The sequence below is a fragment of the Aythya marila genome (assembly GCF_965140915.1).
Source record: "Aythya marila genome assembly, chromosome: 21".
In the NCBI taxonomy this organism is placed as follows: Eukaryota; Metazoa; Chordata; class Aves; order Anseriformes; family Anatidae; genus Aythya; species Aythya marila.
The window spans coordinates 3,858,778-3,886,579 of NC_139062.1; the positions used below are offsets into that span (position 1 = coordinate 3,858,778).

Genomic DNA, 27,802 nt, shown 5'->3' on the forward strand with positions numbered 1-27,802 from the left:
ACACTACTGAGCAAAATATTTTATGAAGACAGATTCCTTTGTATTAGCAACCAGTCAAGTAAGTCCAGGGACCAGCTCAGGCACCCTTTTATAGTCCTGCATCCCTCCCCCTGCCCAGGCAGTAAAAAAAAAAAAAAAAAAAAAAAGAAAAAGAAAAAAAAACAACAACATTCTCCAGTTAGAGAGGGGATGGGGAAAACAAGAGGGTGAAGAACTTAATAAATCAACACATGCTTCTAAAAGAAGCAGCAGGATAAAATCATTCCTACAGTCTGAGAGCACTTCCATGCTATCGACCAGAGAAGCAGGAGTGGCCCCACGCACGTAGATGCAACGCACACCTGCAAGCACCTTGCTCGGTGCCTGCCAAGGCAGCCGTCTCCTCCTGCCTTTGTTCCGGGCTCTGCTTAGTCCAGGAGCCAGTTCCTGGGAGGAGTTCTTGTCCCCTCACTCCTAGCGCATCCATCTTCCTTCAGCATCTCTCAGTAGTAGTCATCCTTCTTGCCGTCAGCTCCCCGGATGCCCGCGTGCTCTTTCCGCTCTTGCACCAGTTCCAGGTCGTCGTTGTCATCCACCTCACCGCCGTGATCCTCCTGGGTGCAGAGGGAACAGCCAGGAAGGAAAAATCAGCAGGGCCCAGCTGGAAAAGGAGACCCTAACGCTCAGCACCACGCTGCTCCTGCACAGAGCAGTTCTACCCAACCAGCCCAGCTTGGGGAACCCAGGGGCAGGGAGGAGTGCAGCTCTGCCAGGGACCTGTCGCTGACACTGGCAGTTCACTTTGCCAAGAAGCAGAGTTGAGAAGCCCACGTTGTCACAACCAGCTGTTCGTTTAAGGAACATTTAATAGCCTGGCATTGCAGTTTAACATCTCAGCCTGTTGCCACTGTTACATGAGAGGATATCCGACCTCCACCACATCTGAACTGCTGTAATAGTCCCAGCCAGGACGTGCAGCAGCCAGCACAGCATCTGCTGGCACCTTGGTGTCCAACTAGAGTGTGTACAAGCCAGGTTCTTACACAGGGCAAGGAGAGCTCCTGACATCAGCTTTGCTTTTCTCCTCCCCACACATTACCTTTTTTTTTTTTAATCCTCACTTCCAGCAGGCAGTCCAAACCCTTAATTCATCAGCAAGCGTGCTGAAACTGCAGAAAATGCCAGCAGCAGCCACTCACAAAGGACAAGAAGAGGATGAATACACTCAGTGTTCTTAACAAGACTGCAGAGAATCCTTCATTTCCATCCAGGTGAGCCAGGAGGAAGCAGTGACCCCTCCTGGGGCTCACACAATGCCCCTTTCACAGATGCCCGGCTCTCAAATAAAACATGGAACAAATGTTTCCCCCTGTGCACCTCATCTAGAAATGGTGCTCAGCAGCACCTACATGAATACTTTTTCCCGTCTCCTTTGCATTCTAGTCACAAAAAATCGTGTACTTTCAAGGCTGGTGAACCAAACGTCCCACTTAAATGTTACCGTAAGGTAGCTGGCAACACTCAGCTGGCTCTGGGGGCTGCACGGAAGGCTGTCGTGTCTCCATTCACTCAGCTCCCTGTCACGGAGACCGCCTCCAATGGAGAACACATCCCCGAGCAGCTGCCATGAAACTCTGAGTTCATCTCAGCTACAGATTTACACATGAGGAAAGAAAAAAACCACTCTTCTACTTCCACCCTTCAAAAAATAAAAGTTCAATTCTTTATGGATCTCTCCTCCAATTCAGATTTTAAAAGCTTTCTCCGTCTTTTAGCCAGGACCAAACCTCTCCACTGGAAGCATCTCCCATCCTACCCATGACAGCGATGGTTACCAATACAGCAGTTCCCCAGGAGTCCCCTCTCATTCTTCAGCCACCCAAGTTCTTGTTCAGCCTCCTGCCTGTAACCCAGTGACCCTGCTGGGAGCACAGGGCAGTTCTCCCCAGCTCTTCCCCAGAGAGGAAGGTTGGGCCCGCAGCAGCAGATGACAGGGCTCCTGGCAAACTTCTTACCACAGGAATAATCCCTCACTGTGCAGAGACAAAACTGAAGGCAGTGCTCGCATCTGGTTTCCTAAAAGCCGAGCCACGCTCAGCTCCTGAATCCCAACAGACCCAGGTAACAATCGCACCAAAGAGGGAAAGAAGAGGAACCTTGGTGTCGTACAATTTCTTGCTCCTGATCTTCTTGATAGTCATCCATCGGGTCCTCCCTGGGCTTGGCAGGTCTGCCAGCATCCTGAAAGATACACAACGTTGGACACTGAGCACTGCCCCGACCCATTTCCAGCCCCTGCGGGGAATAAACCCTCTGGCATTGCAGCCCCAGGTCTGGAAAACATTGGGCTCAGGAATCAGGGCAGCAGAGAGGCAGTGAAACAACCCCAGCTCCATTTGTACCTTCCCCACCCTCACATATGCAGCAGTTGCATCAGGTCCCAGGCTGCAGGCAGCCACGCACGTCCTGCACGGCTTCTGCATCAGCCCAGCTCGAGGTCTTTGTGCTCCCCTCGCTACGTCCCGCCACCAAATTTGAAGACAAAACAGAACAAACTAGCAGGGATATTTTTAGAGCCTCTCTCACTGGTGAGGATTGAAATATTAACGCTTTAAATAATTTACAGCTCACAGAAGGGTCTGGGTACTCAGACAAGGCTGATTTACAGACACTCCAACAGGGCTGCTTGCCTTCCATCTTCCAGCAAATACAGTTAAGCCAGACATCTGCTTTCTTAGACAACTCCTTCACAACAAGCCAGCTGTTCTGCCCTGACCCACTCTGCTCTTAGAACCACAACCTCGAGCCCTGGAGAGGAATGAGATGAACTGGCAGCGTTTGCCTTTGCATCTGGGAGAAGCTCAACCTGACTCAGCACTGCTGGTACAAACGTGGTCTGTGCGCAGTCCCCACAGGACAAGCAGGCTCGCACTGCACTGAGCCTGGATGCATTAAAAAGTGAGGAGGAGCTCGGTGTAAACCAGCCCAGAGAAAAGGGAAGTGAGGAAAGCAGAAGGACAGGAACATTTGTTCCACCATCTCTTCCCAAAGTGGGCTTCAGACATTACTGTAAGGTGTGCCCCCTGCATGGTCTGGCCCAGATAGCAGGGAGAAGTTGCCCAAGCTGGTAAAACAAACATTTTCAGGGAAGTGGTACTTGTTAACACAGGTTCTCACCAACACTTCTCCTTATACAACTCATTAGGTATCCACAATTTATTTATGGTTGAGCTTTAGGGAATGCAGCGCGGCCCCATCTGAAAGATATCCTCCTTGCTTGACTAAATTGGCCTGGATTTGTTTTTTTTAACCTCACCACTGATCATGACTTTAAAGCCTGACAGATAAAACGCTCCTTTTTAAACCAAGCAACACTCGGGTGCATGTCAAAACAAACTGATATTTCCCTGATGCAGAGCCTGGCTTCAGACAGCAAGCAACACTTTGCAAAATAAATGGCTGTCACCTGCAAGCAGGCGAACAAGAAAGCAGAGCTTCTGCACCCTGTCACTGCTGTCAGGAGTCTGCTGTTTGCCCACAAACAGCAAGGGCTGCTCTGAGCAGACCCCAAGCATAGGCCCCTGCTGTTGTCTCTACTTTTAATACCTGAAGTGCTAAAAAAGAGCATACAACTACAGTAATAGCCATGTAGTGAGACATCTCCTGTTCCATGTCTCTCCAGCCACGTAGGTGCTCCAAATACTTGTGCTCACTTGAAGAAGCTGAGGGGACGGAGCCAGAACTGGTTCTGGTACTGACGTGCTGATTTTCAGAGAGGTTTCTCCTGCCTGCCACATCCTTGCAGCAGCATTATGAATCCATGCAGGAACGTGCTGCTTTCCTTTGAGCCCTTAAGCTCTCTGTCTCCCCCCCACTCACCCCATTCACAGCCAGGAATCTCTCCCTGGGCCCCTGCTGGCTGCCCTTGTGTCAGTCACCTTCGGTGGCTTCTCCTTAGACTCTTCTTTCACGCTGGGTTCCTTGAACTTCTCCAAACCTCCCACCTTCTCTTCAAAGTCAGGTCTCTCCAGTTCAGCCTCCTCAAACTCATCCTCACCTTGGTTATTGGGATCCTGGGCAGGATCTGCAGCATCATCTGGCATCTGGACAAGAAAAGCCTCGTGTAAGTACCAGAGAAGATATCCACTCGGGAGGCAGAGGCCAACATGAACCCACCATCAGCAGCAAGCCAAGGAGCTGGGAAAGGCTGTCGCCCAGAAGGGACCCAGATCTCAGGAGGAAGGACTGGCACTACACCAGTAAGAGCACAGGAGTATTGTCCCCCCTGAACAGACCACTGATTACTCTTAGCAGCATTCCCGTATTTTCCCATCCTCTATTTCTATCTTTCATCTTTTTTTTTTTTTTTTTTTTAAATACGAAAATTGAGATGAAGAATTGTCTTAACATCCAAGCAGACAGGCAGCACTGGTTTTATAGCAATTCTCCAGTCATCCATCTCACCAAGCACACTCATGGCTCTAAAACCAAAAAACCTCAGTTTTCACTGTCCATCTGAATCCCCCCAGAACCAGAAAGGAAATTGGAGTTGTACATTACAGAGACTTCTGGGAAAGCATCTACTTAAATGAGATTACTGGGTTCTTATTTATAGGAAGGGCTGTGTCCTGATGACAGCACAGGTGCATTTCTTACCATGGGCTCCTGGACAACAGTCTCCTTCTGAGAATGCAAGTTCTCCCTCTCAATCATTCCTGCATCTGCAAGGAAGGGATACAATTATTAGAGTTGTCTCTGGATTAAAAAAAAATAAACCCACTCACAAAAAGGGAGCTCACAAAAAACCCTGATCTGGTCATCTTTACAATGCCTATAGGATGCAAGTCAGCATTTCAGAGGGGATCCTTAGAGCAGCCCCAGCTCCCACCTGCCCTGTTCTCCTGCATTCAAGCCCACAGCCATCAGTTAGTTGCACAGAAAGCCACCTGATGGTCACTGCCTCCACCCAGCAACACGCAGGATTGGCATCAGTGTCTTTTTGACAGAGCCAATTAACTAAACTAGAAAACCCACTACCAGCATTAAACCAATTCCTATAGGAGGCTGATTGTCTTGTCAGAACAGTGGTCTGGAGGGACCCTGCTATAAAATAGTGCTGTACAGCACGGAATTAGGGAAAGCATACCCATTTCTAGCTCTTCATTATCTGTCTTCTCCTTCTCGCTTCCCCGGTCAGCTGTTTGATGCTCTGCTACTCTCTTCTGACCCGGTGGCTGCGAGCTGCCCTTCTGAGTCTCTTGCCCAGGCCTGGGGTCGAGGTGAAGGCTCTCAGGGTAACTGTGCACTTGGGCGCCGTCCATCTGGGCATTGACTTTGTTGACTATGTCCTTCCAGCTGCAGCAACAGCACAAAACAAAACAGGCACCTCCTGACTCAGCACATGCAAGAGAACTTTCAAAACACCATTTCGTAACGCCAAGCAGAAAACCAACCTACAATGCATGCACAAGTTTGTCTTGATTCATTTTTTTTCTCAAAATAGCAATTGCATTAGTTACCAGCAGCTACGTGAAACAGAACACGTGCCACATAAGTCATGCTTTATAAACACAATTTGTAGAACTGCCTTGATCTTATTTAGCTGATACGGCAACATCCACATAGCAATAAACTCCAACTCAAAATTGATGCTTACTCAAGCCTCACACACACCCAAATACATAAATCTCAGTTTCTTCAAAAATACCCAAACCAGAAATCCTCTATGTTCCAACGTCGTTTAAAATGAAAAGTGCTGCTAAAGTAAAACTGCAGGGTTTTGACTTATGAGGGCAAAAAGTATATATTTCAAAATAAATAGAAGAGCTGCAATACAGAAGTGCTGATTTCCATTGTCTGGTGCTCTTTAAAGTTACAAGCTCTTTATGAAGATTTGCAGCTAGGATAGGTGCTTTAATCAAGGTCTCTTTATAAAACGCTCAAACAGCCTGTGTCTCTCCCTTGTACAAACAGAACAGGGACAAATAATTGAAATGAAGCATTGGCATATGGTTTTGGTGGTGGTGTTTGTTTTTTTTTTGCTTGTTTGTTTTTAAGGTGAACATGGGAAAAGTAAAGTATTTTCTTTCTTTATTTGGTGAGGTTAGCTGTAATTCCACCACAACACAGTGCTTCTCCCTGCCTCAGGCTCTTAAGTGGCCCCAGCTTTAGCAGCGTTTTGAAGCCAGCATATTACTACCACACAAACTTGCAAGTAAGAAAAACCACAGCCCAGCCTTTAGCTCAGATTTCCCATTACAAAGCCATCACCATGCGAACTGGCCATCGAGCCCAACAATTCCCATCTGGAATCTGCTGGTCTCAGCCACCTTGTGCAACAGCTCTTGGCACGGGACGCATGGCCTCTTCTGCAGTCTGGTGTTGTTCTTACCATGGGCACCTCCCGAGAAAGCTGGGTTTTGCACTCACATCACAACCACCACCCAATGTAAATGACAGCCTTCAGCTGCTCAATAGTTTCTCGATGATAGATCCAGGACAGGAAAAGCATGGTCTCTGTCCTTGGGAAGTCATTTGCCAAACCAAGGCCAGTATTTGCACTCTGAGTTTCACAGAGGATGTTGCCTACTGAAGCAGCATGGGGAGGATACTACCCTTTGAAAAAAAACATGCAGAGCACAATCTCTGACCTGAAAAGATTGCAGGTTAAGTGAACAACAAACAGGGTAAAGAAAATGCATTAATAGAATCTAGCTGATGGATAGTTTGGAATGAGATCTCAAAGTCTCTTTTACAAATAAAGCAGGAATTAATTTTTTTTTCCTCTCCAGTAAACTGCACAGATCTGACCTGGACACACACAGATGATAAATAAGTTAAATAAGGAAGCACTATTTTCTGAGTCAGTTTTTGGATTCTGGCCAGAATTTGATGAATTACAGCCTCAGAAAGACATTTTCTTCCTTTTACACAGCAGACTTGTCTTCTGTGAGTGCTGCTAAGACACAAAACAGTTCCTCTTGTGCAGCATCCAGTACAACAGGATCCTGGTCCTTGCCTAGACCCCCAGGTACCACAGCAATACAAATACCATACTGCAATAATCACCAACCCTGTTACCTGCAGGAACACATTGCACCCTCCTGTGAATGCTCTTTCCAAGCTCAAAATGAGCAAATTATGGCTCTGAAACACAACTTAATCACTCTTATTTAGAGGAAGGGAAGGAATTCCTTAGCCACCCTGGTGCTGAAGATGAATGGCTTCCACCCTCCACTCCAGCTAGTGGGAAACACACACTGACCCAATCTCACCCAGCAGTAATTCTTTTCCCTCCTCCCCATGCAATCCCTTTAACAAGCAGCTCAAGTACAAAGGCACACTACAGAGGGTGCTCCAACAGCACAGAATCCTTGCAATCCTTGCTCCTCTCTTGCCAGCCCAGCACCCACATGTCTGCATTCACACAGCAGTGCCTGCAGCATGACCAATCTTCTGGTTTTGGGCTGAGATGGATGCCTGCAGCAGCGTGCAGTTACAAGTAGATGGTGAAGGGATAAATAAATAACACTTTCTTCAATTGTTTTCCAAGTAGAAACCACAAGAAACACAAAAGGAGCAAGACCAGAGATTAGGCTATGTGGTACCTCTGATCCTGAGGGCAGAGTAGAGGGGAGCTTTGCATCACCAACCTTTGCATTTGCACTTGTTTGCTGCCTGTTGAGTGGTGGTTGTCTGGCACCTTGGGCTTCTCTGCTGCAGAGGGTTGCTTCAGATCAGACAGTGACAATGCAGGAGCCTGGCCTTCCTCGTGGCTGTTCACGTGAATGCGCATCACCATCTTTACATCCTGCAGGGAGGACACACAGATGTGCTCAGGATACACACGAGCTCCTGATCTTATCATATTCTTGCAGACCTCTCTTGCATTTGACACTCAGGGGCCAGAAATCTTTTGTCAAGGAACTACAGACTCAGAGTGCTCCAGAATAAATCCACAGCCCTGTCCAGCCAGCCTGCAGTATGAGAGGTCACTCTGCTTCCATGCAGCCAAGAGGAAGTGATTTGGATCCTATGGGATCCAGGCATGTCTCATCTCAGGTAGCTTGATCTCCAAGAGAAAAAGGAGCACCACGAACTCTTCAACAAGGAAACATATTGCAATAATAATAGTAATTGCATTTGTAGCTAACTATACTTAGATGATTGCCATTTTGGCAGTTATTGTTCCTCACTGTGCTCACTAGAACAAGCTCACAATATGCACAGCAGCTTCCAAGTATTCTCACTGCTGTTCACAATCCTGAAATAAGATGAGAATTTCTTATTTTAGCGCAGACTGCAGGAAATTAACAAGGTTAATGCAAAAGGCAAACCCAGTCCCTAGTGAACTGGCTTCCTTTTTCCAGAGGAATGAGTAAATTTTTTTATTTTTTATTTTTTTAGATACAGGCTTCTGGAGTGAGACAGATTCAGCAGTTCCTCCTGGTGCCCAGCACATGGTGCGTGCTCTCAGGGAGACAAGAAGCACCAGCTCTGCAGAACTTACTGGGTTCCCGTTTGGGAGGCTGTTCACAGTCCGGGTGAATCGGATGACGTGGCTGTCCCCGTGTCCTGCTGGCCAGGCTGGCACAGCCTCCGGTGGCAAATTGGCATCTTGCAGAGGGGCCGGGTGGGTAACGAGCACGCTCCCCTGTGACCTGGGGCCGTTGTTGCTGTAGGAGCCCTGGCCCGGCAGCAGAGGACCATCTGCCTGCTTCCGCAGCCCAGAGACCTGCGATGCCAGCAGGCTCCCAGCCGGGCGATTCTCCAGATTGACTGGAAAAGCCTGCAGGGAAGAAAGGCAAAGAGTGAGCATCAGAGGAACAGACTGCATTCCCTCAGGTTCAAAGTCCAGGGCTGAAAACCCCCAGAAGCCCTGGAAAGCCTCCCAGCTACTCAGGACTACCACACCTTCTGCCTCATGAGCTGCAGCTGGCTGCTGCCTGGCCCCAGGGGCTGCTCCTTCAGCACCTGGAGCTGCTGCTGCTGCCCCTTTCCTCCTCCTCCTCCTCCTCCTCCTTTGAAGCTTGGCATCTTCTGCAGAGCTTCCTTGAGCTGCCTGAACTCTTCCATCTGGGTCTGAGGGAACAAAAGAGGTACAGAAAAACCTCGCGTGATAACAGGATTGAACAACTCCTTGCTAAGAACAGCCATGCTCACGACCAGTTGCACAGCACAGATACACCCCTAAAAAAAGAAGCCATATATACACAGCTGGAGATAATCCCCAACCATTAATCACAAGTCGAGGCTAGTCTTGAGCTTTCCCTCCAGATTTTACAGATATTTTGTATTGTCTCTTTGCCAGTCTTGCATCTTATTTCACTGCATACTTTCACCTTGGAAACACTGACCCACGACACCAGTACTCTGAGCAACGCTATGTACTGCACGAGCTGTTAACATAACCCCTGCTTTTGCACAAAAATCCTGTCCTGGTTCTTGTAGGTGTGTCTCCTCCTCCTCTGCCTCTCATGTACATTCAGGTTAGCTTCTATAGAGAAATGCCTCCACAGGAGAAAGATGTTTTCATCTCAGAGGGGCTGACAATAATTGGCATAATTCCACCTGACAATTCAATTTACTTTGCAAGACAAATGAAAAATCGATTCTCCCGGACTGTTAAACAAATGTAACTCTTTTCTTTCTACTGCAGCTTTTTTCTTCCAGATCCAACCCTGAAAAGGAGAGCTTGAGAAAGCTATCCAGGAAAAGCTCCCCGCTCCTACCCCCATTATTTATAGGGAAGTGAGGGGAGAGAGCTTTTCATGTGCTTGCCAAGGTACCTGGAAATGGACCAGAGTGGGGACTGGGCAGAGCAGGAAAGCTTCCAAGCAGCAAGGAAAGTTTAGCAGGAAATTAATTCCTGAGCAGGCTTTGTTGATTTCAGTTCTTCCCCCTGAAATTTGACCTTAAAACAAACATTAAAACAAAACAAAAAGCCAACAAAACAACTCAGCAGAGCTAAAATAAAAAAAGAACGAGGAAAGGAAAAGGAAGCCAAGAGCCATTCGTGGGACGTAGCCCTAGCAGGGGATTGCTTCCAGCCAGAAGGAGACAGATGGAAGCAAACCTTGTGCCCGTGGAGAGGCTGTGCAGGTGGGCTGCCCAGAGGGGAAGCAGCACACACACAGGTGCCCGCACGCTGCTGGCACCCTGTGATAGCAAGCTGTGCACACAGGGCTCTGCTCTTCCCTCGTTTTACCTTGCAGAGAAGCTGCTGTGACAGCCACTGTGGGCTCAGTCACCTGGCTATAAGGCTCGGGGAACTCATCAGCATCTCTGAAAAGTGAACGCGACATCTAGGACGCAAGTTACTCCTCTAAACTGGTGCCCCTGTGCTGTTCAATCTGCAAGTGCTCAGCTCAGCAGCATTAACTGTCTCCAGCCAGCTTTCTCGAAAAGCTCCTACCTGCTGTGCCCAATGCAAACGCACCCTGCATTGACCCAGCAGGACAAAAGCAGAGCTGGGACCTTCTGATCCCAGCCCGAGCCCTGCCTGCTGGGGGCTGCCCAGCTCTCAGTGTTTCTTGGGAACGAGCTGCCAAGCAGTAAAACTCACAGCTACTTTGGAGGTTTGCTCAGGAGGTCTACAGGTGAAGGCTGAGCCGCACTGCGATAGAGGCTGCACTGCAATATTGGCCTGCCAGTAGCACTGGAGAAGCTTGTGATGGCCTGATGCTTCTTCAGTTGCTGGTAAGGGCTTGCTGGATTCACCCCTAGGGAGACCCAAGGTCTCTGCTTTCCAGCAAGCACACTGCAGGTGTCCATGTGGAGAACCCCACCAGCCTGCTGTGGCCTCGTGGAGGAGGAACGGATGAGAACAGCTCAGCGGCAGGTCCCAGTTCGGAAGGCAGGGAAGCCAGAAACACCAAGAGTCCACTTGAGTCCCCTCAAACCACACCGACGTGAGCCAAAGAGCTGTCAAACAGCAGCTGCCTCTGGTGTCAGGGACCTGGGCTTCCTGGCTGGAACAAGCAGCTACCTGCAGTGCTCTGGAGCCGCCCACTCCCTGTGTTTCTGCAGGGCAGCTCAGGGCAGGACTCAAGAGTAAACTTGTAGAAATCAAGAGCCACCACCCCTATGCTTCCAGCAGAAATGCAGCCTCCAGTTCAGAAGAATCAGCTGTCAACAGCACCAACCCCAAGTAGCTCCTTGCTTTGAGCTCGTCCTATGATCCACGGGAGCACTTACCAGGAGGCTGTTAATCACCAGGCAAGGCTAATCCAGACTGCAGTGCAACTCCTAACAAAGCACATTCACAAAGCTGCTTGCGTGTTGACTCAGTACAGAGCCAGAAAGAAGCTGTGGAGACCCTAAATCCCTCCCTTCTACTTCTTCCAGCAGACTTTCTCCCCTCTTCCAGGTCACCTGGCAGCTCCCCCTTCGAGCTGGGTGAGCAGCACTCGGTGATGGGAGGACTGCAGCGTGCTGGGGAGGCTTACAGCATCTGCAGAGCACGAGCACAATGCCATACCAACAAGACTTCATGCTCTGCTGTCTCTCTAGCCTTGAGCCAACCCTGCTTGCATCTCGGACCTGGCCTCCAGATTCAAAGCCTCCCTCCAGCACCTTCATTACTGAACACTGACGTCTTGTTTGCAAAGATTTTTCTGAATCTTTCCAAGGTCTACCTCCAGTAATGCTTCAAAAAGAGACAGAAGGGGACCTTTCTTCCAAGGTTGCCGAGCACTTATTTGTATTCCCAGCAAACTAGGCAAGGCACCTCTGCATTGCTGGTTCACTCTGCAATTAATTTTATAGGCATACACAGAGGCAATTCATAATCACTTCTGGTAGAAGCATTTGAGATGCAGGTAACTGACAGGAGGTGTTCCAGAGGTGGGAAGAAGCTGGTTCAAGCTCACTTAAGCTACACGAGTCCCAGTGGTTCATCTGCACTTCCAGCTATTGGGACAGATTCCAGGTTGGAAAATGTATCCAGAAAGCCTCTCCATTGCTTCCACCAGCACTATTTTAGGCATCTCACCGTGCAGAAATGCAGTTACTAACCAGACTTATTATTTAGGGAGGGGAGCATTTCATAGTGCACCCAGGCCCCAACGAAAGGTTGTCCCACATGGCCCCAAGCATCCCCTTGTGGATTACCTGGGCATTAAGGAGCTGAGAGTGAACTTCCTGGTGGGCCTTGCGAAGAAGCTTGCTCTCTTCTCTGAGTTTAAAGACTGTATCTGCAAGAGAAGAACAAATTCACTTGAGAGAGCTACTTCTGCAAGTGCAGTGTCTGTCCTTACCACTAATTCTTCTGAAACCTCACACGTCTCTCTCCAAGCTCAGGAACTAGAGTGAAGCACTAGCTAGGAGCTAGCCAAACAGACCTACCAGACCCAAATTACTGTTCCTCCCATCTCTTCTCCCCACTCAAGGAACTTGCTCCTCTCCAGAGCGACTCTGCTAACTGTTTCTAGCAGGGGCAGGCACTTGCTGTGCTCGCTTTCAAAATAATTTGATTTATTTCTTCATTTCCCTTATCCGTTGCAGCTGGAGAGCAGGGAAAGCAGCAGTCAGTGCCCCCACTTCAGGAACCTGGGGGCTGAGAGACACGAGGAGAGCTCTGCAGGGCTCCTGAATGCACCAGATTCAACCCAGCTTCCCCCCAGCTGCACGGAGAAGCAGCTTCTTGAAAGGATGGTACAAATAAGAACACACAGCAAACAAAAAGCAAGCATAGAACAACTCGGTCCTCAGGGATGTTTATTCCCATGCTATTAAGCAGCAAGCCTGTGCCTTGCAGCTCCCAGACTGGGCTCCTTTCAAGCTCCCTGCACACTTAGTGCTTCAATGACAAGACACAAACTTACGTTTCAGTGCCTTGTAGATAACTATGTGTTCTCCAAATAAAAAGAAAGACTGACACAAAAAATATCAGCCTTATTTTGGAGCCTGAAGCTCTCTTAAAATACCACTAACTGCGTGCACTAGGGTTTCTCTGCAAGCAGAAATTGCTGCATCTGCTGTGACAGGGAGGGGATTTTTTCCCCTAGCAGTCACTCGGCTGCAGGCTGAATCACATGCACGATTTCAGCTCAAGCTTGTAGATATTTCTAATTACAGGGGTATGTCTTTCTATAACATCCACCCCTGGGACAGGACAGTGCTATTGAGGTTGCAAACTGTGTTATTCGCTTGTGTTAAAGATTTAACATCAGAAGGAGCACAGAAGGCTCCAGGACCACTACTCCTCAGACCTCTGAGCACAGCAAAGACACCCCCGCAGCCCTTCAGAAGAACCAGAGGCATCTCAAGTGGGGAGAGACGTCCAGAAGAAGCAGAGTTTCTCTGAGCCTCACTCACATCCAGGTCTTCAGAACCTGGAAATCAAAACCCTCGTGCCAAGGCAGGGCCCTCCTCTGCCACCAGCATGGCAGAGGTGTGAAGTTCTGCTCCAAGTGGCATCGCCAGGGGTTTTTAATCAATGGCATCAATGGGAGAAAAGCTTCAGTTATAGCTACAGGGCCCTTTTATCTGTAAGACAGGTTCAGCAGTGCTCAAACCCAGCCTTCTGCCTTCAGAGCAGGCTGTGCCAGTGTGCGGTGAGGGAAAAATGGAAAGCGCGGAATGAGAGTGGGGGAACAGCAGAGGACAGACTGTGCTGGGGTGTGAAACGCAGCATAAATAGACTGCAATTCTTACAAAGCAGAAGAGAAAATAGATCATAACGCAGCAGGAGGGGGAAAAGAGGCAAACAGGATTAAAAAGGCCCATGTTAACAAGATCAGGAAGCTTCAGCTGGCTTAGCAAGAGCATGTACTCACAGCCTGTTAGCTGGCATTCAAAAACCACTTCCAGAAGGAGGGATTTTGAGGAACAGGGTGCGACCACCTCAGCAGCACCACAATCACTGGGTTGTGTGGTACAGCAGCATCAGTCCCCACTCCATGCACATCCAGATGGCTTTGTCCCCGACCTGAGAGCTGCCCCCAAACTGTAAAGCGACAAAGAGCCACCAAACCCAGCTCCTTTGTACTTCTGTGGGCTTCTGCTCTCCTCCAGCACCCCTGGGACAAGGGTTTCCTTTCCACAACTGAACCCAGCACTAATCCCGCAGCAATGCTGACTGTTCAGAACCCTCTCCTTCTTCACTGTCCCTGCTGGTGGAGGCACACCTTCCAGCACCTCTCCTGAGGACACATTATATATAGAAAGCACTAATGGAACATACAGAAAGAAAATAAGGCATTAGCAATGCTGCTAGCTCTCTGCCACTTCTCAGAAGACTGTCTTGCTCTTTTGTATGCCATGGTTACCAGCACTTTCTCTTAAAGGAAGATTTAGTAGCCAGTTTGAGCTTCAAGCACAGAAAAGAGATGGGACCGAGTGAGCAACAGCCTGGGAAGGTGTACAGAGAATATTAATGCATCTCAGCCTTACGCTGACCTTCCTGGCTAGCCTCCTTCTTCAGATTGCTTTTCTGATCATTATTCTTTCCTGTGGCAGAATTAATTTTCTTACTCCATTGGTGGCTGCATATTTCAAGAAGTGAGATTGAATCAGATGTTTAGGTTTTGCTTGCTTGTGCTCAAGTTCTTTTTTTTTTAACCCGTGAGTACTCCCCAGGTACTGGGGCTCTGCTGGTCATCCACAGAAAGTGACAGCAGCTGTCACTCTCCCAGACCCAATTCAAGTAAGAGCAGATGTGAATCTTAAAAAAAAATCATGATCTAATTAAGCAGTAGACTGAATAGAAGCAACTCTTTAGGAATTAAATGGATTGGGTATTCTCTGCAATACTTGCATATTAAATGCATTTTATAGACCTACACAATTAATTACAAGAAGTATGTTTAATTCTCCCCCAAGCTTAAGTGTTGGAATTTACAGAATTCTGGTGTTTCAGGAAGAGAAATTGGTTTCTTTCTTTTTTTTTTTCTTTTTTTTTTTAAATGCATACAGTGAAGTGAAAAATATATGCTGAAATAGATGGGATCTCTAAATGTCATGATGTTATTTCTCTGCACAGAAAATCTCTCTGCTAACTTGGCTACACCTTCCCACTAGAGAAAGGACAGGGGAAGGCAGGATTAGCTGGTGGATAAACCTCTTGTTTCTGCCTAGTCTACGGTGGAACTACAGGCACACACCTCTGCCTTAGCCTCACACCTCCTACTTTTGGGGTGTCTCATCCATTTTGAGTGTCCCCTCCATGGGACATGGGCTGTTTCAATCTGAATGTGGTCAGCACTTGGCACAACGTTTTCATCTCACCTGGCTCTGCAAATCCACACAAATATGGTAAGCAGCAGCTGCAGTAAAAGCAGTCAGCAAAATTAAATTAGGCTTGGAAAATACCACAAGAAACGCTGTTGCTGCTGACAGAAGCCAGGGATGCCCACACAATACAACAGTGCAGGGTCTCTGAACCCCAGTAAACTCAAAGACCAGTTAAATCCAAGGTAATACAGTCTCCCAAGGGGCTATAAAAAAAAAAAAAAGGAATCTCTGCTCCTCTATGTCCCTGTGCCAGTGTAGTTACAGCCCCAGATCCCTGCAGTCACACACAGGTGTTGCTACAGTTCTCCAGACCTTCTGGAGTGCCTGGAGAACAGCCACTGTCCTCTCCTGAGCTCAGATCTTCATGACCCGCCCTCTACCTGGTGTTTTCTTGGCTCTCCATCACACTTACCCTGCAAGTTTGTGACTTCATTATCCTTCTCCTGCTGCAGCTGGGCATACTTCTGGTTGTGGGTCTCCTGTGTCTTACGATGTTCTAGTTTCAAGCTGTTGTGCTGCAGCTGCAGGTCAAGCAGCTGCTTCTTGACATCTTCATGCTGGTTCTGAATACAAAAAGAAATCAGTACAATTAGGGAGGGGAGGAGTAAATTAACTGTTGTCAAGTGCCACTCAAGTGTCTCTGTTTAATGAGTTGCTTGGGGAGGCAGATGAGACTTCGGTTCCTCCAATAAGGCAGCTAAAAATTGCAGATAAAAAGATTGTTCTTTGGTTTGAGAGTGATGTAAAATGCCAAAGCATTGTGAAGCAGCATGGGAGATCTCCCGAGAAGCTACTCAACTGTAAGAGAAGTGTGTGAGCAAGTCCATGCCTGCCTGAAAGAGAGATGGAGGCTCTGGGACACGGCCAAGAACACTCCTACTCCTCCCCGGCACTCAGCTCAGTAAGAGCAACTCAGGCTCTTATCTCAGCTGATAGCAACCCAAACGCCTGAGATACACAGCACAAATCCTGGGTACTTCCCCGAGTCCCTGAGATGCTTAAGGACGGCATTACCTGCAAGGATAAATGTTCCCACAGTGCAGGGACTCGCTGCAGAAGTAGCTCACCTTGAAGCAGGGCTAAGGTTTAACCTGGATAGCAGGACACCCAGCAGACCCCAGACCATATCTGAAGCAGGCCAGAACCCATCAGGTAAGAGCTTTGCAACGCGCCATCTCCTCCCCTCCTCTCTCGCAGAGCCGGAGAAGAAAACGCGCCGAGACATCCCTTTGCTCAGACCCACTGAACCAGAATTCACCTCCTTTCTGGTCCCCATGGTAACGCAGGGACCCTTCCACATTCAGTTTGTCAACACCAATTAGCTATGCAGATGGATTGGCTCCCAGGTGAACCCTGGCCCCTCCACACAGCTCCTCAGGACGCAGGCAGCAGTTTCAACTAACCTTCCTGTAAAACAAATGTCTTTCTTCCCTTTTTTTCTTTAAATGCTAAAAAAATGCTATCGATGCTGGCATTTATCCCCAGTAAAACAAAGTATCTGTGTCCCAGGCATTCTCCCCCAGAGCAATTATCCTTAGCTAAAAGAAGCGAAATAACCGTGCTCCAAAAATACACGCAACGGAAGAAAAAACTTTCAGTATGAAGGGGTCCCAGAGAGAGAACAAAGAAGAGACAAGGATGTTGGGTTAATCAGATCACAGAAGCAGAAAGGAAATTAAAGAGAATAAAAAAAGATTCCTGCTCTGGCTTTCAGAGACCTTGGGTACTTACAGCTCCATCAGAGCCACCGGCAAAAAGCAGCGCAGGGAAACCAGACCCCTCCAATCATTTGGATGCTGACCACCTCAGAGAAACCACCAACATCAGCACACGAGAATTGGTTTTTAACAAGAAACCCTGAGCAACTCAAGGAATCTGAAGTCCTCATCAGCTCAGGTCAATTAATTTCCAGCCCATGTTCTGTCTGCCACGAGCTGTGTGTCCCCAGACTGCTCATGGTCAGGAAGAAGGGGGGGAAATCTCAAATTCTCCTCCTCTGACAGCAGCAGGAAGCTGAACAGAGAAGTGCCTTGGCCAAGGTCACCCAGAGCACCTGAGCCCAGCTCACGAAGCACACAGAGCAGCCTCACTCCTACCCAGTTACTGAGGCTGGGGCTTGAAAACTTCAGGAAGGATCTAAAGATGCTGAGCTGTGTGGTGGCTGCAGGACAGGAGCCCCAGAATATGCTACCTGATTTTTTTTTTTTCAAAAAATATGATTTAAGAGAAGTGGAAGCAGAGCATTCTCGAGCCAGCAAAGCCCCAAGGAACCTCTCATGTCCAGAGCTGCCCATCTGGCTCACATCATTCCCCTCCTGCCTCAGAGATGCTGCTGTGCTTAACCAAGCAGAAACTGCAGGACGCTGCACATGAGGGGGGTGGAAATGATGCACAAACACAGAGGGGTGAGGGAATACAGACAGCACACTGCCGTCACGCATCGCTGGGACCCTGCCCACCATGCCAGTGCTGCAGCACTGGGAGCACTCAGCTAATGTGGGAGAAATCAGGAACCCCGCGTCCCGACTCGCCCACAAGCAAAGGAAGGGCACACCTCGCTGCAAGCTTCCAGGTCCCCGCAGCTTCAGGAAGCCCATGTGAAGAAGTCTTTTGTTTAAAGCTGCCTGCCTGTTCCGTGAGTGCCAGGAGGCGTTCTACAGAAAGATGCTAAAAAAAAAAATACTCAATCTTCACTCAAGAAGATGAAAGGAGTTATAAGGAGATGAAGTCTGGCCCCAGCAGGAATCCAGACACAGGCAAGTGCTGCAGCCGCTATTTTTGGACAAAGCCAAGCCCTTGAGACTGGGCTGCCTGTTGCAGACGTTAATCAGGCACAGAGAGCTTCACTACAGATCAGAACGGCTCAGGAGTCAAGCAAGCTTGATCCCTTTCTTCTGTAAGCAGCTAGAAAAAGGCAGTGCAAAACCGAAAGCTTTCCTTTGGTACCTGGTGCATCAGGAGAGCCCACGTGGAAAAGAGCAGCAGTGGCAGCAAACCAGCAGTCTCAGCAGAGACCAGCATGGGGGATTTGATCAAGGGTCAGCCCCAGCACCCTCAGAGCTCTGAGGACAGCCCAGATCCCACAGCAGGGAGCTGAGTTTCCTGCTGACACCCCCCCCAGCAGCCCGAACCCCAACCAGCACCAAATGATGCCTTCTCTGCATGGTGGTTCCCTGCAGAGCCCCTCATCTCCAACTGCACACAGCAAAACAAAACGTTGACAAACGAGGGCAGTGAGCAGAAGAAAACGAACCTAAAGGAAGGCAACCGTGGGCTACAGAGCTGTCCTGTGGGGTCACACCACGACCCAGGCTGTCAGGTACAGCACCAGTGGCCACAAACACCAAAGCCAGGTAACGCTGGGGTGGATTCACAGAAGTTTTGGTCACCTTTGGGACCTTCAGCTTAACAGGGCTCGTCGTTTCTGTTCAGCATTACATGTCAATCACCCACTTCTGCATCCTCAGGAATGATGTTTTTGGCAGCATTCTTCTTTGTCAAGAAGCTAGAACAAGTGGGAAGCATTTTTTGCCCGTGCTCCAGAAACAAACGTTATTCTAAGCCCCATAGCTAGCTACAAGTAGAGCTGAGTGCTGCGTTTTCAGGAGGGGGAAGCTCTAATCCACCACACTTCAGTCCCAAGGGCCTGCCTGTCTTTCAGCAGCTGTAAATGCAGTTACAAAATAGATGAAAAATTCCTCCCAATAAAAGGCAGTAGGAGAAAGAGAGCCAGGATGAAGTGCTCTCACTGTCCCTGGGCAAGAAGCAAACCGGAGCACGCTGCTCAGGCTGCAGTTGTTACGAGGAGGAAAAATCAGTGCTGAGGAGTGTTCCCAGGGCTGGATAATGCCCAAGGGAGCTGCGCTTCCGTCCTCCCAGAGCTTGACTCCAAAGGCAGGCAGCTGGACGTCCAGCTCTGCTCCGTGGTGCTCGGGGCTGCTGGATCCCAGCCCGCTCCCTACGTCCCAGAACTAAATCACTGCTTGGCTGGAAACACTCCAGCTCAAGACAACATTAAGGAAATCATCACCACCAACAGACCACAGCTGCATTGCGCTAACGAAACCCAACTTTCGCATTGTGAGATGGTTCAGGTAGAGCATTTGATAAGCTTTAAAACCACTGTGAGCCACCCCACTTGGCCTTAAGGTACATTCTCCTAGCCCAGCAGGGCAGGACGCAGCGAAGAGGCCCATTTTCATGCTACGGAACACAAAAGAACGTGCTGGGCAACAAAACTCCTCTGTGATAAGCTGCACAAAGGCTACCATTGAAATGAGGTATACACCGAGGCCGTAATCTGACACAAAGCCCAACAGAATAAATAGGAAAACTCCCATAAATCTGAACAGCCAGGAAGAAACATGGATCAACGCCACGGGACCATGGATCCACAGCCCTCTGGGCTGGCACTAGCTGCAGGAAGACCTTGGTCTCTCCCAGGCATCTCTGGTAAGTGAAAGCTCTGAGCTACCTTCCAGGGAGCACTCTAACATGTAGCAAATGGTGAGCAAAATCAGACCAAAACCTTACCTTCAGGATCTTGTGCTGGGAACTGAGGGCCCCATATCTGTTCATAGAGTCTTGCTGGAAAAAAAAAAATAAGAAAAGATTTAATGGTGCCATTAGGTCCCAGAAAAGCCTAAGGCATGTGAAACACATCAACACCCGCCCAGGCACCACATCAGCAGCAAGATGAAGACTCAGTAAGGTATGAAGTATTACCAGCAAGTGAGTACAAATTGCAAGCAAGCTGCCCAGCCGTTAGAATATTCAGATATTCATCCACGAGTTCCTTCGTGTAACAAGATGACATTCACCCACAGATGAGCAAGCTAAAAGCTGTTCCTCTCCCTCAGCATCTCACCAACAGATGCTCTGAGAAAGGAATAAAACTAGCCTTGTGACTCCACAAAGGGCTGTAACCCTTCCACTGCGCTATCGCACAGGAGAGAGCAAGCAGAACAGCTCTGGCACAACACAGCCTTAAGATGAAGCAGATCTTCACACCTGATCTATCCCTAAGATAAAGCAGATCTTCACACGTGATCAGCCTTGCAAGATAAGAGTCGGCCAAAGTTGCTTTTGGACCAAATGTTCTCACTGTCTTTCATACAGCCCAGACAGCAGCCCTGGCCTCATGACTGCGGTGGTACCACAAAGGTCTTGGCCATCCTTACAAACACGCAGGAAAATACAGACACTCTGATGAATAAACTGTACGTACCTTCTCCTTGTTGAGAGCTTCCTGAGCTTCTAATTTATACACTAAAAAATCTAGAAACGGAAGAGAAGACAATTAAATTTACAAGGGCCTGCCTGTGTGTATTTACTCTTGTACAGCAGCTTTAAAGGATGTGGCAGTCTGGAGTGTCTGAGTACTGGGGAGCGTAGGGATGCCAATATTATGAAGTCCTTATAGAGCTCAACATCTTCAGATCACTTAGAAGTTACTATTTCTAAGGAAAAGCATTCTAACGCTAGGTATTGCTATCACTTCTGAAGTGCTCAGACACATCAGGATGGGTGCTATCACTTGCAGATTAGACTGAAGACATCTGCAGGAATGTAAGAGAACAGAACCTGCCTCCCAGACAGCCACACACTGCATAGATGACAGAAAAGGCTCTGGGTGCCATGTGTGCATCTCCCCACGGGACTGCTGGAGTGTTGTTCGGCCACTGCTCCGCCAGAGACTTACCTTCCTTCGTCTTCTTGTGCTCCCCTCGCTCCTTCTGCAGGGATCGCTCCAGCCGGGATCTGTGCTCGTACACCACTGGGGAAGCAGAGAGAGGCAGAGCGTGAGATAAACCCTAACATTTCCTCCCAGACATTCTCACCTAAATTCCAGGCCAAGCAAACCAACAGTGCTGAAGCACACGCACGTATCTGACACCCTGAGCAATAAGAGCTTCAGGGCCAGCCACCAGTCCAGCCCTTGTCTGCTCCCAGCTGGCAGCAGATTCCCAGTCCAACACCAGCCTCGTCCTGCGAGTCTCTGCACTCAGGTTTTGCTTCGGAGCCTGGGCTGTGAGCTGGATTTGGCGGCCAGTGGCTGAGCTGCACATCTACAGGCCAAGCCCACCTCCAGGCTCAGCACAGCCAGAGCCTTCCAGGCTCTCTGCTCTGGATCAGCAGCACGTGGGAGAGATGTTTTCTCCCCTTCCACCCCCGTCTCCATCCCCGACCATTAACAGGCCCTCAAGGCCACTAAGGAAGAGCGAGTCAGCAGCTCTCTCTCCTCTACACACAAAAGAGCATCTGTGCTCTGCGCAGGGGAGCCGAGCAGGGAGAGGGACGAGGCTGCTTTGTGCAGCAGCCACATGACAAATGGAAGTGCCAGAGAAACCTCCTGATGGATGATGATTTTAATCCGCTCTGACGCCTGAGCACTAACCGAGAGCTGTCCCCGAGTCCCAGCATCCAGCTGCAAGCAGGCAGCTCCTGCAGCCCCTCTGCACCGAGGTTCCCACAGTGCCACAAAGCACCCGTATATCTGTTTTAGAGTTGACCAACAGTGGCACAGATGTGGCTCTCAAAGAAGCACAAAGAAGTGCTCAGAGGTGATCCTGGCATCTTAGAAGTCAGGCATTTGCCTAAATTATCCTGCACACCACACAGGAACCGTGACGCTGAGGAAGGGATGTACGAGAACCTCACTTTGATGAGGACTCTCCTGCCTTGCCTTACCACAAGCACAGCTGGCACCTTCGTAGCCCCTGAAGGAAAAGAAAAAACCACCCGAGAGCAGCACCTTTTTGCCACCCCACCCGTTTCTCCCCAGGCAGGGAATTCCAGCCACCCATCTCCTCCGCCGCCTTCTCCATGGGTGAGCAACAACGGGGTGAAGCTCACGGCTTTCACTGATCAACAGCAGCCCAGTGCCAGTCACATCACATAACCACGTGTGGGTTTTGAGCCTTCAGACTCCCTGCAAGCAAAGTGAAGCCCAGATGTCAGCGCGAGTTGGTGTTTCTGCACTTTAAATTACTGCCAAGCCTTGAGCAGTCCTGCAGGCAGAGCGAGGAGGGCGCAGAGGCTGAGCACGGCATGGTGACAGGAGAGCCGGCTGCGCAAATCCAACCTGGCATCGAATAAAGCGCGCTGGAAAGCAATACCCCACAACATCACCCCGCAGACACACCTCTCCCAGCCTGTGCTCCGCCACCACTTATTTCAAAGCCTCTGAGGAGCCTGCAGGTAGGATGGTTTGAGTGGTTTTCACCGCCGCAGACTGTAAGAGGTCACACAGCTCTCGTCTCCACCACCTACCCAACAGCTCATCCTCAGTGCCACTGTGAGGGTCGTGCGTGGTCTGCGCTGTCCTGGTGGCTTTACAGGAGACTCTCGATGGCTGGGGGTTGGATCCCTGCTGGAAGGGTCTGTTCTGCACAGAAAAATAACCTCCAGCTCGTTTACCTCTGCCTTTTTTAAGCCAAACTCATGACACCGGCTGGGTCCAAGCCTAGGATTTTCATCATGCTTCGGTTTACCAGCAGCAGATCTGTTCATATTTACAGTCATCTCCACTGAGTGCCTGAGCAAATCAGGGGAACAAGGGGTGGTATTTCAAGCCAGACATAAAGTGCTGAGCCCCAAGGGTCTCGCTGGTGGCAGTTCAGCTGCTTCCCAAGCCCCCTGGAGCATTACCTCAGCCTGCAGGTAGGCTGGCAGTCTACACACTGAAGGTCCTGGCTCCAAGAAGGGAACTGAATCCAAATATCCCGGCATCCCACTGTCCCCCGAGGAGCAGCTTCGGTGCTTCCAGGCGGTGACTCGTCCTGGCCTGAAATCAAGCCTCGGCAGTACAAGACAGTTGGCTCCTCCTGGAGCATGCTGCTTTTAGACAGTGCAGGTACGAGGACAATTTTTTAGGCTTTAGCAGCCCGGGCTCACGGCACGGCAAGCTCAGAGCGAGGAGCTGTTCCCCAGGCACACTTTCACACCCAAATCATCTCCCCTGAGCCACCCAATTCCCTCTTCCACCTTCCTCACGGGGCAGGAAGCGTGGTGCTCTTGCTCAGGAATTCCCAGCCTCCAGCCACGTTATCTCCTTCCTTCTGGCTTCCCTTCCTAACCCAGAGACATGCCAGCAGTGAGGATCCTTCCCCTGGGCTGGGCCGCTTCCTTGATGCTTTCCTCTGAAGCGAGGCCTTCTCCAAACCATCCCTGCAGAAATATTCATTTGTGGCTAGCCTGGAAGGACGCCTCCCTCGCTGAGCACAGCGATAAGCAGCAAGCCCACTGCTGCGGCTGTCCAAGCGTCTGCTCCAGTGACAGCTTTATTTTTAGGCACTTCCCAGCATCACCCCGAGGGCTTTCCCTGCCCGGCTCGCTGTGCGAGCAGGTAAGCACATAAGAGACTGTGAGTGCTTTCTCGACACATGCTGAGAAGCCTCGTTCAACACAACAGTCAGCTGAAACACGTCAGCCACTGCCCCAAAGCCTCGTGAGCTCAGGGCATGTGTGTTTTTGCTAAGAGCATCTCACTTTCTTGCAGTCTCACCTAGCAGAGCACCTGAGCACAAGTATCTGACGTGGTGGGAGGTTCACTCGCACAGGAGCAGGCAGAAAATCACTATTTTGGGCAGAAAGCTGCTCAGATAACCCCGAGCTACCAGGTGCTCACTCAGCACACGCAAGACTAAAGCACTGGAAAGCCCCTACAGCAATAGGTTCGCAACAGCAGAAGGCACAGCGCAAGCTCCACAAAGCAGAGGATTTTTTTAACATATATATTTTTAAAAATACATAAATAGAATAAGCTGAAGTAACCTCCAGCAAGTAAAAAAATAACATAAATTCTCTCCTCTGCCATTTCTCTGGGTCTGCAGAGCCTGGAGAAGCTGGGTGCAGCTCTGCACAGCTCAGCAGCAGGGCAGTCTCCCTGCTCACCTCTGCAGTGGGATCCAGCCCCAGCCCAGCCGGCCAAAATGGCACTTGCAGCTCGAGCAGACAGGAAGCCAGGAAGTCTTTAACAATTCACAGCTCCAAGAGGGAGTGGAGGGTGGTCAGTGTCTAAATTCAGGCTGGAATCCAGCCAGCAGTCAGCGCAAAAGCACTGTCACCTGCTGCCAAGTGAGCTAAAAATGCAGAGCTGGAACAATGAAATCCCTTGCAGTGCCTTGCCTTTGGGAAAGGAGAACAGGCCAGGCTTTCCACAGACATGTTCTCATTTTACAAGACCTCAGAAAGCAGGGTGAAGGGACTGTTATCTCAGCTGTATGGAGATAAACATCTGCCAGGGAGAGTTTAGGAGATCCGTGACGGGAAGAGAGCGATTCCTGCCTTGCAGACGGGCCCAGCTTATCACCTGCAAAGAGCTTTCTTCTCAGCTGCTCTCCTTGTTACAGAGAAACCCTCCTGCCAGCCCCCATCCAGCCACATCACAGCTAACAACCCGCAGCACCAGCCCTGCTGCCGAGAGAGATCCCAAATCCCAGCCCTTAAAGCAGAGCCCAGCGTCTGGCAAGGAGGCTCTGTGCAGTCTCAGACACCTCCGTGCAGGAACACGAGGGATGCAGGGACAGAAAAACCCAGCAGATTCCTCCTCGATGCCACCCGGAGCACAACGAGAGGGGCACCAAGCTGCCCGGTGGGATGGGTGCCAGCCAGCAGCAGGCTCCAGGAGGCTGAGAGGGTCACACACCACCGGCAGCACCTCTCTTTGCATGTTTTTATTTTGTTTTACCCTGCAGCAAGGTCAGCAGCTGCTTTGCTCTTATTTTGAGAGAGAAGATGAGCTCTGTTCGTGTGGGACAGGCGCTGCTGTTTCAAGGCAGTTCTGGCCATCCCTCTCCACTCCCTCCTCCGCTCGATCTCCCTTTCACTCGCTCTCGGCACAAACTTTGCCCTTTCCAGCTGAATTTCGAGGCAGCCAGAAGCATTAACCGCATCTGGTGCTCAAGCCTAAGAGGAGGAGGAAACAAACAGCGCTGAATTCCACCCCATAACACATCCTCCTTCTGTAGGGCTGGGAAGACGAATCGGACACCGCAGACCAGCAGCAATTCAAGTCTCACTCCAAGCCAGCACGGGGCAGGAGAGCCTCAGGGTGCTGGCACCCAGCTCCCTGCTCAGCACCCAGCACCGCCAGCTGTGCAGGGCCACGGCCGGGCGTGCAGGATGCGGCTGCACGGAGGCAGCCCCTATTTAGGGCCTGCCTCTCCCAAATCCTAAAAGAAGCTTCGCCTCTGAAAACTGTTGGACAAGTGTCTTGTGAAAATAAAAAAGGGTATCCATGGCAACGACTGTATTTAGGAACGGGAGGGCTGGCGGAGGGTTAGAAACCCCAGCAACAGGCCACAGCGCTGCTGCTCAAACATATTTGGGTGGAAAAAAAAATATTATGAGCTTGTCTCAGCTGTTGGCTGGAGCCTGCTGTTCCCAGAAGCGGGGTTCCCTGAGGCTGTCGGCTCATTCCTTGAAGCAGCCCCTCTCCAAGCGATGCCAGGAGGGGACAGGGGATGGCTTCTGCCCTGCTGGTCTCAGCGTTGCAAACACGGGATGCAGGTGGGGACTGCAGGGGCTGGGACTGTGCAGCACACCAGGAGCTGTGGGTGTTTGAATGCCTCGTGACAGAGTGATAAGAAAAGGAAACAAAATGTAAGGTAATAGCAGGAAACCTTTACGCTTGATGGATCAATTCAAAACATTGTTTTTTTAAAAGCATGTTTCCTCCAGTGACAAACATGTGCAGCACTTTGCTTCCCCAATTCTGATGGAAATACAGAGCCCTGAGCACAAGCTCATGTTCAATTCGCATCACAACACTGCGCACAAAGCCACCTGAAAAGGTTTAACCCAGAAGTCACATCTTGAGCCACAAACCTGCAGAAATCCCCAGCAACACAGAACCAAAGTCACTGTCTGTGTGAGCAGAGGCCAGAGCAGACACCCCACGCTTGATTTCAGCCCGAGGAAGAGCTCTGGATTTAAGCACCACCATCTAATCCCGCCTGCTCTGTGAAAAAGCTTTAAATCAGCCTCCTGACCTTGCACCAGCCACATGCAAACTGCATCTTGTCCACGGAAGGCTCGTCCTGTGGGCACTCAGAATAACCCATCCAGCACTACACACAACCAGGGGCTCCCAAGGAGCGAATTCCTCCCCAGCTGCTCTGCAGGAAGCTCAGCAAACAGAGCCCAAGTGGAGTGAGAGGTGCTGGCACCGCAGCTCGGGCAGACGGGGAAGTCTCAGCCGTCCACAGGAGAGGGAGTTCAGCAGTGGGACAACGTAACGTGACTTCAGCCTTCCCTGCTGGGATGTCTCCATGGGCTAAAACGTCACTCTCCCACTGGCAGGCATCTCCGTAAGCAGGACAAATGAAGGGGGGAGAAAGGGGAGGGAGGCACACACACACCACGCGTGCCTTCCAGCTGCTCTCGCCACAGGAACCAGCGCTCATTGCCTCCTCTGGTTTTATTTTTTTTAAAGATGCTGTAAGCAGCGAGCTTCCAATCAGCCCCAAACGAGCTGGCAGGAGCCACAGACTGATCTCTTGAGAAAAGGGTTTATTTTCTCACAAAGGTAACAGACAGTACAACAAACTTTACTAGAGGGCCCCCTGCCTATTTATTCACTTTCTGGACCTGGCCAGAGAGCACAGCCAGGTCTCGGAGCCTGCTCCAGCAGCCTGTGCAAGCCCTGTCTGTATTTTTACTGCTTCACATTTAGATCCATGTAGCCAAGGGGAGCTGTAGGGAGCTCTGAATCCGGCAGGACACAGCTGAACTCCCCACCCCAGCCGTCCCCTTGCTGCTGCGTGCAGCAATTCAGACTCCAGGCTGAGGAACTCTAGAAAGCAAGGGGGGGAAAGAACCAGGAGACATCTTCCTAGAGCTCTTTACAAGTCCAACCTCACTCCACAAATGCTCCCTGCCTGTCACTGGGCTGCGGGGGAAGCAAAGGAAGCTCGGAAGGCACACACACAGCCGGTCACTCACCTTGGAGCTGGGCAGACAGCGCTTCCTGCTGCTGCTTGTATTTCTGGGCCAGGGCTTCAGCGCTCCTCACCTTCTGCTGCAAGTGATGGTACAGGAAAACTCCCGAGCCTAAGCACACCACGGCCAGCAGGCAAAACCCGGTCTGCAGGAGCCCCTTCTGCCTCCTCGAGCACATGCCCGTGCCCATGATGGGGCTGAAGCAAAGCAATGCAGCGCTGCCTCCCTGGTGTTGCTACAGCATCTGATTTTTTTTTTTTTAATATATATATATATATTTTTTTTTTTTTTCCCCGCAAACAGCTCCTTTCCTGCACAAATCCCTTCGGTGACCCTCCGCCGGGTCCGATCCAAGTCTCAATCCGCTCCTCCCCAGCCCTCAAAGCGGCGGGGGATGCTCCCAAAACGGCTCATTCCTCATCGCCCGGGGGATGGGAGCGCAGGAGCCGAGCAGAGCCGCATCCTCCAGCTGCGATCCGCCGCGGGGTCCGGCCCGGGAGGCGGCGGGGGGCTGCCGGGGGCACCCTGCGGAGGAGGAGAGAAAGTTTTTGCTTCCCATGTGCTGCAGAAGAAGGAGGAGGAGGAGGAGGAGGTGGAGGAGGAGGAAGAGGAGGAGAGGGAGGGGGGCAGCCGTGGCGCTGGGCTC

At 50.2% G+C, this 27,802-nt stretch overlaps 1 protein-coding gene across 2 annotated transcripts; it reads right to left on the bottom strand.

The window, feature by feature from the left end:
• Window positions 1–45: 45 nt before the first annotated feature.
• Window positions 46–27,802, bottom strand: LOC309886279 (uncharacterized protein). Of its 2 annotated transcripts, none has more exons than XM_082776991.1 (14): window positions 27,160–27,802; window positions 20,915–20,989; window positions 20,441–20,490; window positions 19,747–19,800; window positions 15,626–15,776; window positions 12,091–12,173; window positions 8,893–9,060; window positions 8,489–8,767; window positions 7,632–7,789; window positions 5,126–5,334; window positions 4,636–4,700; window positions 3,918–4,082; window positions 2,136–2,220; window positions 46–593 (listed from the first exon to the last, which is right to left on the bottom strand). In XM_082776991.1, exons 1-14 carry the CDS (start codon window positions 27,344–27,346, stop codon window positions 577–579), a joined length of 1,746 nt encoding a protein of 581 aa, XP_082633117.1. In that variant the 5' UTR covers window positions 27,347–27,802; the 3' UTR covers window positions 46–576. The 2 variants fall into 2 exon arrangements, with proteins under 2 accessions (XP_082633117.1, XP_082633116.1); XM_082776990.1 differs by having other exon boundaries at window positions 50–593; window positions 2,149–2,220.

Bases quoted from the DNA above. Each gene is read 5' to 3' on its own strand.
- LOC309886279 (XM_082776990.1), bottom strand. From the start codon at position 27,346: ATGGGCACGGGCATGTGCTCGAGGAGGCAGAAGGGGCTCCTGCAGACC. The intron at 19,801-20,440 runs GTACGTACAGTT...TTTTTTTTCCAG, and splicing joins AAGCTCTCAACAAGGAGAAG to CAAGACTCTATGAACAGATA. The intron at 2,221-3,917 runs GTGACTGACACA...TGTATCTTTCAG, and splicing joins CTAAGGAGAAGCCACCGAAG to GATGCTGGCAGACCTGCCAA.